Source organism: Corvus brachyrhynchos, unplaced genomic scaffold (assembly GCF_000691975.1).
Source record: "Corvus brachyrhynchos isolate BGI_N302 unplaced genomic scaffold, ASM69197v1 scaffold3, whole genome shotgun sequence".
In the NCBI taxonomy this organism is placed as follows: Eukaryota; Metazoa; Chordata; class Aves; order Passeriformes; family Corvidae; genus Corvus; species Corvus brachyrhynchos.
This window is the reverse complement of record NW_008237619.1, coordinates 5,749,450-5,768,871: the sequence shown is the minus strand read 5'-3', so window position 1 is coordinate 5,768,871 and position 19,422 is coordinate 5,749,450. Positions and strand designations below refer to the sequence as shown.

The following is a 19,422-nucleotide window of genomic DNA, read 5'->3' as shown; positions in this document are numbered from 1 at the left end:
CCACATCAAAAAAACATTCTTGACATCTCTAACTAGACCAAAACTGTTGGACGCTTTCTGAACAGATGCCTGATCTTTAGTGATGTATCTGTAGATTGCAGTATCAGTGCTCTTTGGGAATTCTGTAAAGACAAAGATTTCCAGAGGGCTCTGATACTACAGTGATGAATGCTGTGAAAAAATTACTGATTATCTTTCCATTCACAAAGAATAATGAATTTTACCACATATAGTACTAGTTTTCAGTAAGTGCTATTGCTAATTCTGTATATGGAACAAGAGTCTTCCATACACTGGGCAGCTGACTCCAGAAAACTTTATTTTGGAACCCACACCTCTCTCAACTTTTGGGCATTTTAACAATAGAAAGCACCTGAATAGGGTTGTTTCAGCCAATAGATTTTCCTAAACATATTTGCTTTGTACATAAATTCTGCACATTTTATTTTCAATTCATTCCAGCTTTGCTGATAATTCAGTTTTAAATGCACCCATTAACCAATATATGCATCACCTATGAAGGTATAGGTATATATTTACAATGTATTTTGTAAAGTGTTCTTAGCAACCATGAGAAACAAGTACTTTAAACACTTTAAAACCCACCTCAAATTCATTAGTTATACCGACAGGCCAGTGCTCAGTTAAATAAATGCATTTCACACTGGGTTGCAGAAAAGCAACAAAAATCCACCAATTCTGTAATACCAAGAGCAAGAATGGAGAGGGAGCTGGCAGTAAGATCTAGCTGGTAGAGATAAGTTGACTTATTACCACCCTGTTCTGAGGACACACAATTCTGACTTGATCTGAAATTTCCACAGTACAAAAGTAGCACAATTTTCAGCAATACAAAGCATGCATTCTAGCTACTCTGATGGTACAAAAGACTCTCTGTATGACCGTGTGCATATAGATGCATAACACTTACAAGGGGGGAGCTTTTATTAGTCTCCTCCAAAGAAGAGACCCCAAAAAAATCAGTGCCAAGTGTGTGTAATACAGTGACTTTACTTACAGTGAGGTGACCAGGATCAAGCCATGACTTTGTTGAAATCATTCCTAAATTCTCCATTTCCCATATGGTATCTATTACAAATTGCACTAAAGTGCTGGTCACTAGGGAAGGGTGAAAAATCATCCTAATGTTGGTTCCTGATAACACGCCTTTTACACAATGCGTTAGAAAACCATGTAACAGGAACAGAATATTAATCACTCAAACAATGAACCACTCCAAATCTAAAGCAAGTTGAGTTCACAACTACTAAAAAAAATTACTAGCTCAAACCATTCTTGTGCTTAATATATGATACTGTGCTCCAGATATGAGCTGGAAACAATACACAAGATGCACCCTCAGATTTAGAGAGCTAAATACAAGAAATCATGCTTTCCTCTCTATAAATCCACTACCCCCATCATCCAAAACTTTACAAAGTGAAAAAATCAGATACTAGAAAATCGATCTTAAAGATTTTGCAATAAAACAAAAACAAAACCAAAAAACCACCAAAACCCCTAAACTCACAACAATCCAAACAAACACCCCAAACTTTAGTATGCCTTAAGTTACAGAAAACAATTAGCAACATATATGATGCTTTAAAATGAGACAGCCTATTAAACTGTTCTCTCTAAATATCTCATTTAAATTGCAACTTCGTCAGGTTAATTTAAGCAGCAATGGGTAACCCAATGGGGAAAAAAAAAAAAAAAAGGAATTGCTATTAATTTCAGTTCTCTAAGCTGCTGATGTATCAGAATAAGGAATATGACTGACTTTTCTCAACTTTAACCTGGGAATTGTTAATTATTCCTGCCTTAAAAAAAACCCCACATCATTCTTCTCTTCTTCATCTTTCCATTGTCTTCCTCAGAATTTCCTGCTATTTTCTCCTGTGGAAAATTTGCTGTTGAGCAAAGATGTAGCCATGACAGACAAAAGGAGACAGCTTACTTCGAATGCAACTTCCATCTTAGACCAAAACAGATGTTATTTAATTTTAATATCTGATTTCTGCTAGTTTTATATGCCAAATATTACTGTGATGCTCAGTCAACCTAAATATAGGAAGAAAAGATGAAAAGTAGATATTAAGTGGTAAGAGGACACACATAGCCCTTAACCAAAGCCACCCTGTTAGGAATACTGAGACCACCAGTGGGTTAATGTGAAAAGAAATTTATTATCACAGAGAGGAATTTGAAGATACTTTGCAAAAGTAGTTATTTGAAATCATGCTAGAACATACTAACACCCACAGAAAAGCAAGATTTTGGTTCTGGACACAGAACCAACTTAGATGTGTTTGAATTACTTGTGCATCTTCCCAAATCAAAACAGCGATCTATTGCAAACAGAAATTCCTTCTAAGAAAGGAAAGTAGCCCTTTAACACCAGGTCCAGCAAACCAGAACAAATGTAATGTTAAAATGGCCCATTGGAGAAGCATGTTAGTTTGCACTCAGGAAACTGACCCCTTGATTCAAGGAAAGAGTAGAACAAAAGTTGTTTCAGGGAAATTCTTTTCCATTGTGAAGTTATGTCATTTCAGGAAGACTGGCAAAATCAGCAGTAACATACCTTTCAGAAGGAAAAGAACTTTCATGAGGAGAACTTAATATTTGACATGTCTGTAGGCTGGCAACAGCTGATGAGGGTAGTTGGCCCGATTGCAATTTGTCAGCAGCTGGTAAATTTGCATCAATTATTACGTGGCTGTCTATGTACTTTCTTCCAATTTTCGTACTCAGGACGTTCGTCAAGATAACTTTGGGTTGCCTGCCATACATATAACAGTAAATCATAAGTACTGCACTGAACTCTAGAGGAACAAACTTCTTGTTAAATTCATGTATCCTAGGGTCTTGATAATCGAACATCAGTATTTTTAGTCCCATATAGCCAAAAAAAAAAAAACAAAACCAAAATCTCATTAAGAAACTTAAAATACAGGGAAAGCAGATAAACACAAAAGACGACCAGGGTAAGAAAAACTAGCCACGTGATTTTACCTTAGCCAGATACAACGCACACTGCATTGCCTCTAACGTATCATGTAGTATTTTTTAAAAACTGGTAAATATTTATCTCTAAAAAGCTTTCACGCAGTATCTGTACACATTTCTCAGAACTCTGGAACAAACAATCTTGATTTTCCTGTGAACAAGAAGCCTCCAGTAAAACAGAGTAAATTTTCTAAAGCATTTAGTGAACAGGTAGAAAAGTAGCACGTACACAAAAGGTAGCATTAGATTTTATTTCACTTCTCGACTATGAGGTGGCACTCTACAGTATAGCAAGGCTCAGAAAAATACCCCTGGGTGTTAAAACAGACAAGCATCAAAAATAAGCCAAGCAGAAATATGAAGATGCAATTCCCACTTGAACACATACGATGCGTAAGAGCAATGCAACTTGCTTCAAACAATGCCACTGCAGCCAGCCTGTTGTATAGACCATGATTTATCCACTTCCTTTCTCACACTGGGATTTTAATTTTACCACTTCCATTGCAATTTATTTTGGATTAGGTTGTAAGGCTATGGCCTTTTAAAATCTGTTTTGAACAACACTGCCTTTTAGGTATTGACTGCATAATTCTCCTGTTGTCTGTATTCATCCACAGAGCACACTCCAGCACAGACTACATGATGCCTGGAGAGCACTCAGATCTCCTCTTGCACCAAGATGTAAATAAATTTGCTTTTAATCAGGAGACCACCTTCCAGGTAAGATTGTAGAGATCCACAGGGGACAAACATCAAAGAGATACAACTTAAAGAGGAAAAGTTTAATACTGAAAAACATGTAGACTGGATGTAACCTCCAATAAAGGAAACCCCTAAACTGTCGGTCATCAGAAGCTCAGAGAGAAAACCCAGAGAATAAAGCATTCACTCTAGCCATACTTTTCCCTCAATATCTACAATTCACCATTGCTTGCAGGGGTGCAAAGAAGACACTAGACTTGATATGCTTTTATTCTGACCATTTATGCCAGTTTTCCCATTTTCATGAGTAGTCTAAAGCACTAACAGTGAAAATACACCTCAATATCTTCTCTGAGAAAACGGATGCAGTTAAATTCAAGTGTATTCTTTTCATTAAAATAAAAAAAAAAAAAAAAACCAAAAAAAAACACAAAAACCAAAAACATTTTGAGAAACCAATGGCTAAATTAGAATTAATTGGTCTTGACAGTACAGGACCATCTAGAAGCCACTTGGTCAGAAAAAAACACTACTGCATGCCTGGCAGCATCTCTCTCAATGATTATCTAAAGGAACCAGGTACAAGTGAACTCAGTGAAGTGAGATAAAATACAGTTCATTAACAGGGTGGTACAATAAAGAACACTTTCTCATGAAGAAATAACTGCAAGGAAAATTACTTTGTTTAGTGACATGAGGCAAAGACAACATACCTTTTAGACAGAAAAAGACTTTGGAGAGTAGGGTTTAAAATCTGCCATATCTTTACGCTGGCAGCAGATGATGAGGGTGCTTGATCTGACTGCAGCTTGCCAGCATCAGAAAAATTAACACCAGTTTTAGGTTGCGCCTGCGAATATTTTCTTCCTATTTTCGTCCTCAGGACATTCGTCAAGATAACTTTGGGTTGCCTGCCATACATATAACAATACATTAATAATAGGGTGCTGAGAACTTTTTAAGTCACATGAATTCAATAAAGATATTCCATGAGTTCACTGTCTCTGCATCATATCTTCTAGAATTAAGGTCACTGCCCTGACAATTTACTAAGTAGTTCTCTTTGGAGAAGAGCAACCACAAACTCATCTTTTCATCAGGACAACCTTTCAAGGTTTCTTCTTCTGGCATGAATGACTAACATATCAATATGCAATTCTGAAAAGGTAAACTTTCAGTGCAAAAAGCACTGAAATGGAAATTTTGGTGCATCTTGTTATCACAAAATGTTGGAAGTGGTGTTACTATGGCCTTACAAGCTATTCTGAAAGTGTACACTTGACCATTTGCAGGATATGAAAACAAGTACTCATTTCATGGCACCTTATTTCAAAACCATGAATATTATGTGTTCCCATATAGCAGATTAATCATGATCTTGCTGGGGGGAAAAAGGTCAAGAAGTTAGTACAAATCTCCCAGTTCTGAAGCTCCAACTATTTCTATTCATTTTCACTAAAACAGATTACTTAGAATTATGAATTACAAAGTCAGTAAAAATGCCCTACTAAAGTTCTTTAAAGAAGTATCTATACTTTGGTAATTCTGCTAGATTGGTACTGAGTCTTCACATGAAGAATTAATTCTGCAATATGGCCAGAAATTTAAACAGTTTTCTTACAGAAATGTAAGGGTTGGAAAAGATCTCAAAGATCAACAAGCCCTCAACTGAATAGCACCATGCCACTAAATGATATTGCAAACTGCCATGTCTACTTGTTTTTGAACACTTTCAGGGATGGTAACTCCACCACCTCCCTGGGCAGGTTATTCCATTGCTTAACCACTCTTTCAGTGAATAAATTTTTCCTAATATCCAACCTGAACCTCCCCCAGCACAACTCAAGTACATGTCCCCTTGTCCTGTCACTGGTTGTCTGAGAGAAGAGACCAGCTCCTACCTTGCCACAACCTCTTTTCAGGTAGTTTTAGAGAGTGATAAGGTCTTCCTTCAGCCTTCTTTTCTCCAGATTGAACAAGACCAGCTACTCCTCACAGGAATTATGCTCCAGATCTTTCACCAGCTCCATTGCCTTCTCCAGACACGCTCCAACACTTCAAAGGCTTCTTATAATGAGAGGCCCAGAACTGGACACAGCACTCGAGGTGTGGCTTCACCAGTGCTGAGTACAGGGGGACAATCACTGCCCTGATCCTGCTGGCCACACTACTGCTGACACAGGCCAGGTGCCACTGGGTACACTTTGGCTCATGTTCACCTGCTGTTGACCAGCACAACCAATTTTTCCACCCCGCCCCCCCAGCCACTCTTCCCCTAGCCTGTAGTGCTGCATAAGGTGGTTGTGACCCAATGGCAGGACCCAACTTCAGCTTATTGAATATATAAGCTGATAAGCAGCATAAATCATAGATAATTTGTCAGGATTTACTTTATTTTCAAACCTCTGAGAACTGGACTTGTTTTCCAAGGGCTGGTCCTACAAAGACACTGCAGTTCAGGCTAATATGTTGGTTTTAAAAGATTACCGAGGTGAGAATTGGTTTTTTTTTCTACTGCACGTCTTGAATAACAACAAAAAAAATTGTTCTCGCTGTAGAGCAAGTATCCTTTTAATAGCTAGGAAAAAAAACTTACTAGCTGTTACACACATGCTACAGTAACATTTCTTAAGCAAAGGGCTGCCATTCCTCAGTGGGTTTACAACTCTGCCAGCAATTATAATTGTCCCACTGACATGCTGCATTCAGCTCAGCAGCCTGGTTACATAGTACCGAGTGGCAAATAAACACAGGTAGGGCATGAAAACTTTTGTGGCTGAAGGACAGACATGCTTGAACCTAAAAAAAGATCTGGAACTGCCATGCTAGTGAAACACAACAAACTTGGGGCAGATGTTTTATATAAGCCTTTTATTTTGCTCTTTCAATCGTTACTTCACTTTGAGACTTCTCTCCCTAGTTACTTACCATATTGACAAGATACATAACCCCTCACTGAACCTGAAAAGACAAATGTTCCTACACACAGCTTGGACAAGCTGCCTATAGGCTGGGAATGGCAGTCAGCCTGATGAGATCTCTGCACCCCTGAACGCCATAATGTGTATGCCATGAGCCGCTTTCTCCTAGAGCTCTGCTACGCCTTTCCCAGACCAGAGGTCTCCAAAATGTTTTAATCACACAGCCCTATCAGCAGTAAGTAGTTTGAGCATGTACCTTCTACAAAGTTGATTTAATTAAAATCTACAGAGATGTACTAGTGACAGGTTGATCTTAAAGGTCTTTTCCAACCTCAATTCTATGACTATAAAACACACAAATAGTAAGTTTAAAAGGAATACAAGAAAGACAATATAAATATTTAGTAATTATACAACAAGACTTCCTTCCTGTACTCCAGTGAACTGTCTTGTACACACCACACTTTGTGCTGTGTACACTTTGTGGTTGTCTGTCTAGACAATGCACAATAAATCTAAATGGCTCCCTTTCAAAACTAAGTAACTTAAGCTCAAGTGAAGGCAGTTTCCTTCACTCTCTGAACTTCTCTTAGAAGTTTCCCAAAGGAAAACTGGTCGTAAAGAGCTAAAGTTTCATCTCAAAAGACAAAAAAAAGGGCACCAATAAAAAAGAACCCCAAAACCCACTTAAGGCACTCTGATGCCAAGGACACGGACCCAAGACAAAGTGTTATGTAACAGATTGGTTCTAATTAGCTATTGGAAAAACAATCCAGGGTTTCTCAATTGAGACACTGGCTCTGTGGAGGGAATAAAAAGTCACATGGGCAAAAACAGTCTCATTTGAAGACCAACCTAAAGCACAGTAGCGCTCCAGAATGTTTTATGCAGTCTGGAAAAGGCAGGTGGACATTTGTTCTTTCACTAGTTCTGTATATAGCGTATGAATGTTAATGCAAAAAAGTGTTCCGAGTATGTGCCTCAAATATTGTAGATGTAATAGAGGCTTCTGCAACACTCTGAGGATCCAGAGATCGGAATTCATCTCAAGATATGCTTTAATTACTGAAAAGCTTAGAAAGTGAACACAGGTCCTGAGAGTCAGTCTATTAACATTAATGTCTTAAATAGTGGAGCTCAACAGTAGCAGCTTAAGTGAGCACATCCCAAGTCTGGCAAGTTCTTGATTCAGTACAGGAAGCAAGAGACTTATTTTCCTATAGAAGTCCCCACTGAATCAGAAGTTCTGGCTTTCCTCTGGACTTCTCATACACTGAGCTCACATGTGAGCCACAGTTTAATACATCTGTAAGATCACCATTAAGAAGAGCTTATAGCAACCAGACTTCTACATCATTTATTGTTTGTCCACTGTAATGTATATTAGAAATAAGAAATAAATAAGCAATACCTAAGGAAATAGAGAATATATATATTTAAGAAATGTGACCAATTAAAAATTCAGCTTCACAAGAATCTATTGGACTGTTAAGAAAATTCACAACTACTGAAGCAGTTAAAGAAAATTTCAAGGCAAAAGTCATCAAGTAAATTTGGATAAGTTATCTTATAAAACTGGAAATTCACTCTTGCACTTTAAATTTCCTCCTTAAGAGACAAGAAACACCCAAACTACTTTTGATGGCCAGTTACTGAAGACTAAAGAACTGAAGTCACTTCAGCTCTTGGGATGCCAGAAGAGATGATGTAATGAAAGATTAATCCAGATTAAGCCAGATATTTCCCCTCCTCCTCTTCTAACAGGACTAAAAATTAAAAATCAAATCTTGAAGTAACTAAATGGTGTTTTTTCCTCCAAATAGAAAAAAGTTGTAGAAGTAGGCCCTAGCACTATGGATGTGATCCAGAAAATTGCTGCTTCTTAAAAACAAATGCTTTAAAATCATTATTGCAGGGGATCATGAGACAACATAAATGTGCTGTTTTCCATGGAACACTTCAGCTGTCCTGACTAAAAACAAGCCAAGCCTATCAATTTCCCAGATCTCAATTCTTTCAGTCTTCATTGTTCCACCTCACAGAAATGCCAGATATTTTTCTTTTTATTTCTCAAACACATGCTATCATAATGAAATTTTACTAAATTTAGGCTCAAACAGCAAGGTAATTAGTCCAGTGGGAATACACAATTAAAATAAAGAAAGACTCTGTGACCATGTATGATCAAGACTTGTAAATGTAACAGAAAATATTCCAACACTGAGTGTTTAAACAACATAATGACAAAAAAGTCCACAGTAGGAGGTAATTTCACTACCTATATTTTGTTGGCCACCTTGAAAATTCAGGTCTGACATCCTTTGCTCACACTCACATCAGGCTAGACCTTAACAGGCTCCAGGCTCCTCTGTAATTTGGTTTACTGATTGTTATTTGGCACTGAATTTGTAATGTTTTGCGTTCCCTTAATTTAAATGGGGTTTACAGATTTCAGGCAAGTACTTTTGCAAAAATGATCTTATAATTTCAAGCGCACACACATACCCTGAAGCAAGTTTGGCTCTGGAAATCTATGCAAAGGAGAGGAACCTTCAACAAACAAGGAAGTCAATAGTATACATTGATCAGTGCCAGGCCAAGGCATCACTTCTTATCTGGCGCCAGGTTTGGACTGAAGTTCTTGAACTGGTTATGACCTAACCTTCAGAGCAGAAGAGTAGCATAAGAGCTTTCAATGGCTTCCCTTTCTGAAAGGGGAATGGCCTCTGGCAGTGTTTCTTGAAAATCATGTCATTAAGACTGGAAGTATAAAGATTCAGGGAAACACCTAAACTTAAGCCAGCCTGTACATCTGTAAACAATGGTTGGGACACAGATCCCTAAATTATCTGTTGAAATTGTCCCCAGAATAAAGTGAGCAACTCAAGCAAAAGACACTTCAAAAGACTAAAGTAAGTGCCAAGCAGAAAAAAGCAAAGTATACACTAAAAGCAAGTCCCACCAGCAGACCCAGCAAGTAATTTGTACAACAGTAAAACTGGAGGCATCTTGGTGAAAGAAAACCAAAGGCAATTATTTCTGTTTCTACAAGTACCTACCATAGTCTCTCATTTACCTCCCCAAAACTGAAAAAAATACAAAAGCAAAGGTAATGAAAACATACTTATGCATGTAATGATGGAATAAGCAAAAAACATATTATGAAAAATGCTGTTAGCTTCTCCCAGCAAGTCTCATATTGCTTTTCACAGGCAAAAAAGGAATTATCCTACCTTATAAACCACAGGAACAAAAGCTATTAGTTGTTTATATCTCTTTGGGGAAAATGTCTGACCTCTATTTCACACAATAGTCACAGCTGCTTGATATGGTTCCTTACTCAATGATCATATTGCGTACACACATATACTCATCAGTGCTGTACCTGCTGTCTCCAATTCATTCAAATTTGTATTAGAAAGTGATCAAAATAAGACCAGGAGGCTACTGACTCATTTGGGACTAAATTACTATTAACTGTATACACCACCATCTTCATGCCTATATTCTTTTACTAGTAAACCCAAGTTTTGGGAAATAAATATTTTGGCAGTGGGATGTCACATACCATTTGAGGGTTGTTCCCTCAGCTCTCACACAAGCTGAGGATCTGTCCTGTGTTTACAGAATAAAGCCACTGATAGACTTGATGTGTATTCAGCTATCTGAGCTTCTGCAGCAGATGCACAGCCCAGGAGCTCCTTGACCTTTCAAAGCCCAAAAGAACAATGTGATACACTATCATTAATGGGAAACTCTGATTGATACATTTACTGGCTACACCCGGTTGTGAGGAAAGCTTCTGATTGTCCCAGATTCAAGGTCCTGACCTTCCAGCAGCTGATGAGAAGTCAGTGACCAACAAACAGCAAGCATCAACATCCCTATGAACCTCCTTGCTTTGCTGGACTAGGTGGTTATTACTGACCAAATGCACTTGTCAGAGCAAGGGGGACCAGTATGTAAATGATTGCCTGACTGCTATATAAACAAAAACCTGACTGCTATGGGGCCAGTGCTTGATTCAGCTGTGACATGTATTTCACTGAACATTTAAATTGCTGACCTGAAAGAATTGCACACATCTTGTTTAAGTACTCCTTCCACCCTCCCCCCTAACTAGGGAACTAACCTGCCCTAGGAGCCGTCTCTGGGATCACAGACAAATCCCCTGACAGTCACCTTTCACAAGCCCAGGAGCAGACCTGTACAAGTGAGAGCAGCTGCAGTTGCTGCTACAAACCCCCCTGGTCTCACATCACAGCACAACCAACTACCAAATTTTGGAATCCAGAATTTAAGTTAAAAAACCCCCACCCATGTGAAGGTAGATTTGTGCTAATATATCTACTTTGTCCTTTCTGACTAAAATTAAGTGGCAATAACAATCCTGAAGCAACACTTTAGATGAAACATGCCTCCCTAAACATCTGAGATTGGCTCCTATCAATAAAGTAAACTGTTTTTAAAATACTAGAAGCTAATAGGAGTTTGTCATTAAGACTTATTTCCTGCTTTGCAATGCAAATAAAAAAAATCCTCACTGGGAATAAAAACTATTGCAACAGAAAGACTTGCAGCACACAACCTCACTGTTTCCTCTTCTGAATTTTGTCAGTTCTCAGACTCTTGCTCAACAAAAACCACCCCTTTAGAACATGTGTGCTCTTTCCACTTATGCAATGAGGTCACCTTGTTGATTTTGACTTTCTGAGAAGCACTGAGTATCCAAATGGAACACTTAGTACAACCTCCGTTGCAGATAGGAGAGTAAATTTATTTTACAGAGAGCCTCCAGCTACTCTCTAGACGCACATCTTTTTTCAAGGAACTGAAAAATGCACATGTTTAATATCTGAATATTTGCCGTCTTTGTAGTCTAAATAATTTCTCACTATCATGAGAAAATTGGGCTGATAACAATTTGGGTAAAAATTATGGAACACCTATAAATGCTATTCACATATTGAAAAAAACATATATAACAGAAAATTAATACACACCAGATCTAAAGTTAGCTTTAAAGAAACCAAACTCCTCAATGTCAAAAATCAGTTCAAAGTTTACTGAAAGACCTTTAGAGATTGATATCAAATATCAACTATGTCACAACACAAATAAAATTCAGAAAACTGCAATTAAATTCTGTAAGGCTGACCCTGTGAGCTGCTTCCTCAGTTAAAAGTTACTGACAGAAGCTTTTTGAGCTAAGTACATGTAAACTGACAGCTATGCCTCTGAGGAGGTATGAAAAATAAATACAGCATCTTTTATAATTTCAGCTCTTCCCTGCAACACTTTGAAGCATTCTGAATATACAGACCAGGCTAAACAATGACTATTCATATATCTCAAACCCACAGAACTCAGCAGTGTCAAAATCACCTTCATTTTCATTACCTGTGCACTTTATTTTTAACAGCCTCTTCTGATAAGAAACCACTTATGGGCAAGTTTAGTTGCAGTCAGAAAATAGGGCAGAGAATGCTTTTTCATTTATTTAGAATTAAGTGATTTGGGAAATAACAACTGTTTCATTAAGACAAACATATTCATTTTGTCACAAAGCCATTATGTTTCCTAGCTGCTGCTAATAAATCTAGTTCTACATTTTTGTTTCCATTTGTCAACTACAGGAATTACAGCTTCAAAATTTTCTTGGATAAAACAATTACCTAGCTGACAACTCTGCAGAAGATGATTTTATCATATAAAATAATGTGCCATAATCTCAAAGAAACCAATGTATTTGCTCTTGGCAACAGAAAATAAACAAGTGGCACATCAGCAGTCTTAATTACTTAAGTGCCTTGACAAACACAGAGGTGAAAAAGGTCTCATTTTTTTACTTCCTTCCACTACTAATCACCATATTGCTTAAGGGGTTTTTTAACTGTTTGTAAGAGTTGATAAAGCTTAGGTTAATGAGTGTGGACTACAGAACAAAAAGGGATAAGAAAAAGAATTCTGGGAAGCTTCTTAAATATCTAAAAATACCTAGGACTAGAAGGACAATTTACACTTAGAAAGTAATGAACACCTTTTAGGACTCCAAGCAGGTTAACAAGCAGTAATTCCTCTAGTAAGTGCTGCACTCTCATTCTAATGTCTTGTGTTGGGATTATCCAAAGGAAGGGTTACAGTTGCCATTAGACCACTGAAGCATGATTCTCTCAAGGTGAGCTTGAAAACCATCTCTGCATGACACAAATAATTAGCTAGAGACCAGAGACACCCATCTTCAAGAAAGACTGTGAAACTCTGAATATACAGAGATAAACTAATTTTGAGATGACTTCTTACCCAATTGATTCTTCATCATTAGAGCTGTGTCTGTTGCACTCCTTTTGCCGTTTTCCTTTTGTTGAAGGCTTTCTGTTGTTGGCACTTAACCTCCACTGAAACAAAACAAATCAAATTGGCAGATTTCAAAAGACATGAATATGTCATAATGGATAATGCACTGGAAAAATGAGACAATGCCAGACACTGAAACAATGCAACTGACCAATTATATCAAAGCCATGCAGAGCATATACAGCAATTTTGCAAAGAATTAATTTGCGTGGTTTAAAGTGGCCACATACCACCTGATCTTTGAATAGAATGTTTTTCTCCTGAAGAAATATGTAAATACAGGACAATTCCATTGTTTCCCTATTTCAAGGGGGACTATACCAAACACGGACTTAAATATTAGGCCTGCTCCACATAACCACAAATACACAGGATGCAGGATGCAGAAAGTAGAGGCTAACTCCATGCATTTAGGCAAACTATACAGGTTACAATATGGATATAAAAGATATAAAATCCTGAGAAGGAAACGCAATTTGAAGGTTTGGCACTTAGGTGGGAAACTCCAAAACAGCAAGACTTCGTTTTTTCCAAATTCTCTTACCAGAAAGTATTTATATTTTCAAATTAAATAAATGAAGCCCTACCAAAACACAGTTATTCCTGCAATTCCAGAAACCTCCTGCCCTCTGCCATTACCTCCTCCTAATCCTCATTTCTTAAAATTCAAAATATAATAAACACAAGAGATGCTTGAAAATTATGCCACTCAGGCTGAAAGCAGACAAACTTATCTTCATTTCTAAGTGTGGTTTGAAAAGGCATTTGAAAAGTTCACACCCACATGTATTTTACAAGCTTTAGTGAAGTCTGAAAGGGCATTCCCAAATCAAACTTTTCCCTACCATGGGGACTAACTCCAATGGAAAATACCCCCATTGTTAAAGTTAGCAGCAAGAAATTGCCTTGAAGGTGCTCTCCCCTCTTGCTGCCTTCAAACAACACCCAGTTCACCTTGTACCACTGGTGTTCAAGCACAGGAAAGACCTATACATCCAAATCACTAAAAACTGCACAAAGTTTCTCAAACAACATGGTGCAAGCTCTGACAACTCACAGGCAAGTTTTTTTTTTAAGTGGAACATAAAAACTAGTCAGTGTTTAAAGCATATGAAATCCCCCACTACATGGAAAAGTTCGAAATATATAGACATAGGTAGGAAAAATAAGAAATGGAAAATGAGACAACATCCAGGAAATAACAAGGAAATAAAGTATTTTTCAATTCACCCAGTCTAATCATGATTTTTATAGAGGCAGAGAGAAATATAGGAAGAATTCCATTCAAGTGCTGTCTGGATCTGCCTGAGAGGTTGCTGCTTGTAGCCATAGGAGACATTACCTCCCATTTCAAAACCGGACTGCAACTGGATGCTCTGCTCACTGAAAGCATTACCAGTATAGAACACAACCCCACAGTGAGCCTCTGCTGCAGCATTCTCAAATGACCTGGCCTACCAAGAGACCTGGGTCACATTACCACCACTACTGTAAGTCAAAAAAAACTCCTACTTTCCCTCACTACATCTTTAAACCTCCTCTGAGGGGGAGCCTGTTTGTCCAGGCCCATGATTCTGAAAGCACTAAAGCCAGCAACAAACTCTGGATGCTGAGCTGAAGGAAAAAAGCATAGCAAAACATGTTTCTAACACTTGACATTTGAAATGCTTACTAAATTTGAAACAGATTTATAGAGGCAAATATTTGCCTCTATATGTGACTGAGATGATCCAGACACTCACTCACAATAGATGCCATAAGACTCTTACAGTCTTTGGTCTTAATACAGTTATTTCTGTATGAGCACCTAAAATTCTGTCAAGAGTCATACAGTACTTCATATATTCTCTTAAAAGTTTAAGCTCTTGGATAACTGAAAACTCAATGTAAAAGTTATGTCCATATCATAACAAGAAGTTTGGTAAGTGATTCAAATACAACCTAAAAGTTCAGGAGTCAGAAGACAATCAACTAAAAAAATAGTATAATATTTACCTTGAAATTAATGATTTTCAAGATAGTTTCAAACTACACCTGAGGACAAACTCTTATTTTCAATGATTTAGGCTGGAAGCATGGCACTAAGACTCCCAATTCTGTAAATGTATGCTTGCAAGCAGATTTCAGACCTACACACTTGTCTCTCTCAAGACAACCTGGATTAGTTCTTATCACAAGGCAGCACTTGGTGTTGAAAAAACCCAGCCTCCAAAACAAAGCCTCATGTAACATTCTCCTACACACTTTACACTCTGAAGAACTCTTTACCTCTTTTAAAGGGTAGTCACAATGGTGGGAACCTGGGAGCCTTGCCAAAGGGGACTGAACTTGGACATCCTCTGACTTGGCATTTGTTTTCTTCTTTGGTATATGAAACTGAAAATAGATGATGTTACACATGGTAAAACTAAATTACCCACTGTTGCTACGAGCTGACATACAGCCATGTACAAAGTTTTTTTAACTGGACAAAATAAAGTTGTAAGGGAAGCCCTGACCTGTGCCTTTACTTTAAATGCATTCCTCATTAATGCATGATCCCAAATCATGTGTCATACCATATGATGAGCTAGTTTTAACACATGAACCATCTAAAAAGCTCTATTTCATTAACTTTACATCTTCAGACGTGACAAAAAAGTGACAGCCAATCTACTGGCACAGTTTTCTTATTTCAATCCGATTTGTTTACACTCTGTCTCAGCTTAGAGAATGATAAAGAGAAAACAAAATAGCTGAATGTCATGGACCAGGTTTGCTTTCTCAAAAGAAAAAATTCAGGATGAAGAACAATTACATCTTATAATAGTACAAGTATTTTGGTATGATAACTTAGCATCAAACAGATTTTCATGTACTCAAAATGGTATCAGCTATTGTCCTTGCCAACTCTCACAGAAATGGAACCAGCATTTTGATAGTAATTATTGAAAGAGAAAGCAGTAATTCACAGAAATTCACCAATTCAGAAAAAAATATATAGGAAAAAAGGTTTGTTCATTGAAAATCAAACCAAAAATGATCAAACTAAATTTGTACTAGTTCATCAAGACAAGGAAACAGGCTCATACTTCCTATCAGTTAATTAAACCAGTTAAAATATTATCAACTGAAAGAATAAAAGTGCAAGCATTGCTATTGCTCCAGGCATCCTGAGAAGCAAAACCTGACATTGCAGATACAACTAGATGAGAATGTATCAGAGAGGCAATGCAACATTTACATCTTTCAGACAAACTGAATCTAGATCAGCCAGGAAAAAGCTGAAGTCACTCCATATGATTGAGGTGGCTACCTGAAAACAGAGGCTACACAAGATTAAGAGAATAAAAGCAGGTATTTATTTGAAGGGCCTTCAAAGGTACACCTTGGGCAGTCAAGAGGCTACACCCAAGATGGACCCTGGGTCACACTTTTTTCACACTTTTTATAAGTTTGGTCCATTTGCATATCAGGGTTAATTCTCCAATTACAATCTCAGGCAATGAAGTAATTACCCCAAGTTTGCTCCCCCCTGTTCAGAGGCTTTAGTTTACATATTTTGGGGCCTGGGACAACAAGGTGTCCTTGAGATGCAAGGACAAGAGATGGTTTGTTATGTCCAACCAGTATGAAGGAACAGTAGCTAACAGGCTAAATGAAGTGTCAGAGTTACATACATACCCTGTATGTTACATACATACAGAGTTACATACAGGATCTGAAAAATACAACAGTTAAAACCTAAGGCATCAATGGACACTGTAAAGTATCCTATGAACTTGATTTGCAAGCCACCGGATGCCTTGCATTGTAACGTGAAATTACAAGCAGGGATTCCAGAACAGTGACGCTAACAACTTAATTACTAACACCACAACTGCATTAATTAGCTCAGCAGGTAGTCCTTCAGACAGACCACAACGAAGCATGCTGCACCATAAGGAGATAATATTTCAATCCTTCAGTCTGAATCATGAGTGCTCTAACTCCTTCTCTACACTTCTGTGAAAGTAAGATTAAAGTTTTTTGTAATTAGACCTGAATTTCTATACAGCACCTCAAGTTGCTTTTTCTGGTAAAACATTGTAACAAATATGCCTTTAATAACAGATTTCTCAAAGTCTAAAGGAAGCAAATGTTACACAGAGGCAACAACTTCCCATACAAGTACCTCCCTTCTTTTTCAATCAACATGTAAGGATTGAAACAAGATATTTTCTTATTCGGGAACTTCTACAAGTAGGTTGCTCCAAATTTGTTTGGTTTTGTATTAGAGGTGGCCTATAAACACGTTTATCAGTCAGAATGCATGTTTAATGATCTGCGCTGTAATGGCTAGGAACAGATTTCTTACTTCAGACCTCCACCTGCTGCCAGACTAGCAGCTTCTGCTATGAGATTCCTAAGAACACATAGTTATCTAGAATTTTAACATACATTTAAAATTAAAGAGATTCTGGTAACCTCTGTAATGACATAACAGACAACATTAAAGTACACATAAAGTCAGACACAGTAAACAAGAAGAGACAACTGACAGAAAGAGATAAAAAGCACAAGATACATTAACCAGCAACACTTCCAGCTCACCATACAGCATCTTCCCAATGCTTGCACTCATTAAGAAGATGTTGGTTTACAGTGTCCACTATTAACTTAGAGAACAAGCACAAAGTCAAGAGGAAAGACAGGTCTGAATCTATGCTAAACACAAGGTATGCAGCTGTCTCAGCTTTTCCCAAACAAAAAGTGACTAACTCTACACATACGTGTGCATACGCACTCAGCAGACTCCTCATCTAAACCAGCAATACTTTCCTGAAGGTTTCCACCTGTAGGAGGAAGGGCCAGAGAAAGTGCATAAACTCAGTGCTGGGAACAGCTTATTTCTAAACCACTAGACCTCCTAGACCTTACCCAATCACACCAGTGATTGCCGTGTCTACCATTTGTTCTCACCAGTACTCCCACTGCTAGAAACTACTGCTAATAGGGATATTTCAGGAAAAAATATACACAGCATAAGAAGCCTCTGAGTACATCTCTGCAGATACCAAGTTTTACACAGTTTTGCAGCTGTTCTACTTACTTCAACTTACTCTAAAATTTTAGAGGTTAGTCTAGGTCTTAAAATAACTTGGAAAACACCCTGTTTATGTGTAATCAAATGCTATCATGTATCAATAGATGTTCAACAATAGACATTAGTATTGACTGCTACCATAATAAACAGTTTCCCAAGAAAGCAAAAGTTAGATCAGTGAAGAATGAATTTGGTTGTACAAACACATCAGAACAGTCTAGGACACCCACAGCCTCAAAAGAAATTGTTGGAAATTTTGGGAACACTTACACTGACATGACTTGAAGATGATGTTCTTCCTGACATGGTTTTCTCTACTGGAAAAAAACAACAACAAAAAAAGAAACAAACTTAACAATTTCTGGTTTATTGATTAAGAGGGAAGCAGGACCACAGTAGCAGGTACTACGAAAGAAGAAGATAATTTTTGAGCAAACTAGAACAAAGAAAACACATTCATAAAATGGCTTGGGTTGGATACGGATTTTAAAAGATCTTATATTCCAGCCCTCCTGCCATGGGCAGGGACACCTTTCACTTGATCAGGTTGCTCAAAGCCTATTCAGCCTGACCTTGAACGCTCCCAGGGATGGGGCATCCACTGCTTCTCTGTGCAATCTGTTCCAGTCTCACCATCCTTATTGTAAAAAATATTTCTTCCTCATGTCCAATCTACACTGACCCTCTTTCAATTTATGGCCATTTTCTCTTGTCCTGTCACTATAGGCCTTGGTAAAAAGCAATTGACAGCCACACACTCGCGAAAGGCTCTAGATTGTCAGCATAGACAGAATTGTTAATGAAACTGTCCTAGAATTTATCCTCAGCTAAGACATTTACTGATTAACTCCTCACTGCAATCACACAACTAATGAGCAGTTCACACTTGGACTATAGAGGGAAAAGGAGTTACAAAGGACCACTGCAAGGGCTCCAAGATTAAATAATATTCAAAGATTCCTGTTAAATCCATAAACTTCATCACTGGAAGAACACAGCCTCAGAGCTTCCAGCATTTATAGGTGTTCTCTTTATACATATTCTATATGATTCTGGCATAAGACCTTCAAAGTTTACAGCTGGTTTGGAGTCTCTCAAGAAGCCAAGTTCGGGGACTTTTACTTATCTCGGCGCTTTTTTAACGTAGAGCCATAGTCCCCCGGTGTGGGCAACAGCAACAGCTACAGACCGATAAAGAAAAGCCAAAATACTGCCAGTTCCGACGCCTGTGACGAGGAAAAGCCGACAAACGGGGCCGCCTGACAGCTCGGGGAGAACACGCACCACCCAGGGGCGGCAGCGCCCGAGCTGTCACCGCATGAGCCCAGCCCTGACACAAGGCTGCCCGAGCCCCGCAGCCCC

At 38.1% G+C, this 19,422-nt stretch overlaps 1 protein-coding gene across 7 annotated transcripts in view; it reads right to left on the bottom strand.

Moving 5' to 3' along the window:
* Positions 1-18,431, bottom strand: part of SENP7 (SUMO1/sentrin specific peptidase 7) — a 43,521-nt gene extending 25,090 nt beyond the window's left edge. The window contains exons 1-6 of one of the 7 annotated variants that reach the window (XM_017731851.1): positions 18,331-18,387; positions 17,747-17,809; positions 15,264-15,371; positions 12,942-13,036; positions 4,431-4,628; positions 2,588-2,785 (exon numbers count right to left, since the gene is read on the bottom strand). In XM_017731851.1, coding sequence (XP_017587340.1) covers positions 2,588-2,785; positions 4,431-4,628; positions 12,942-13,036; positions 15,264-15,371; positions 17,747-17,776 — 629 coding nt within the window. In that variant the 5' untranslated portion in view covers positions 17,777-17,809; positions 18,331-18,387. Of the gene's footprint in view, positions 1-2,587; positions 2,786-4,430; positions 4,629-12,941; positions 13,037-15,263; positions 15,372-17,746; positions 17,810-18,330 lie in introns of all 7 variants that reach the window. The other 6 variants (XM_017731852.1, XM_008631721.2, XM_017731854.1 and 3 more) reach the window with 6 other exon arrangements.
* Between the last annotated feature and the right edge of the window lie 991 nt (positions 18,432-19,422).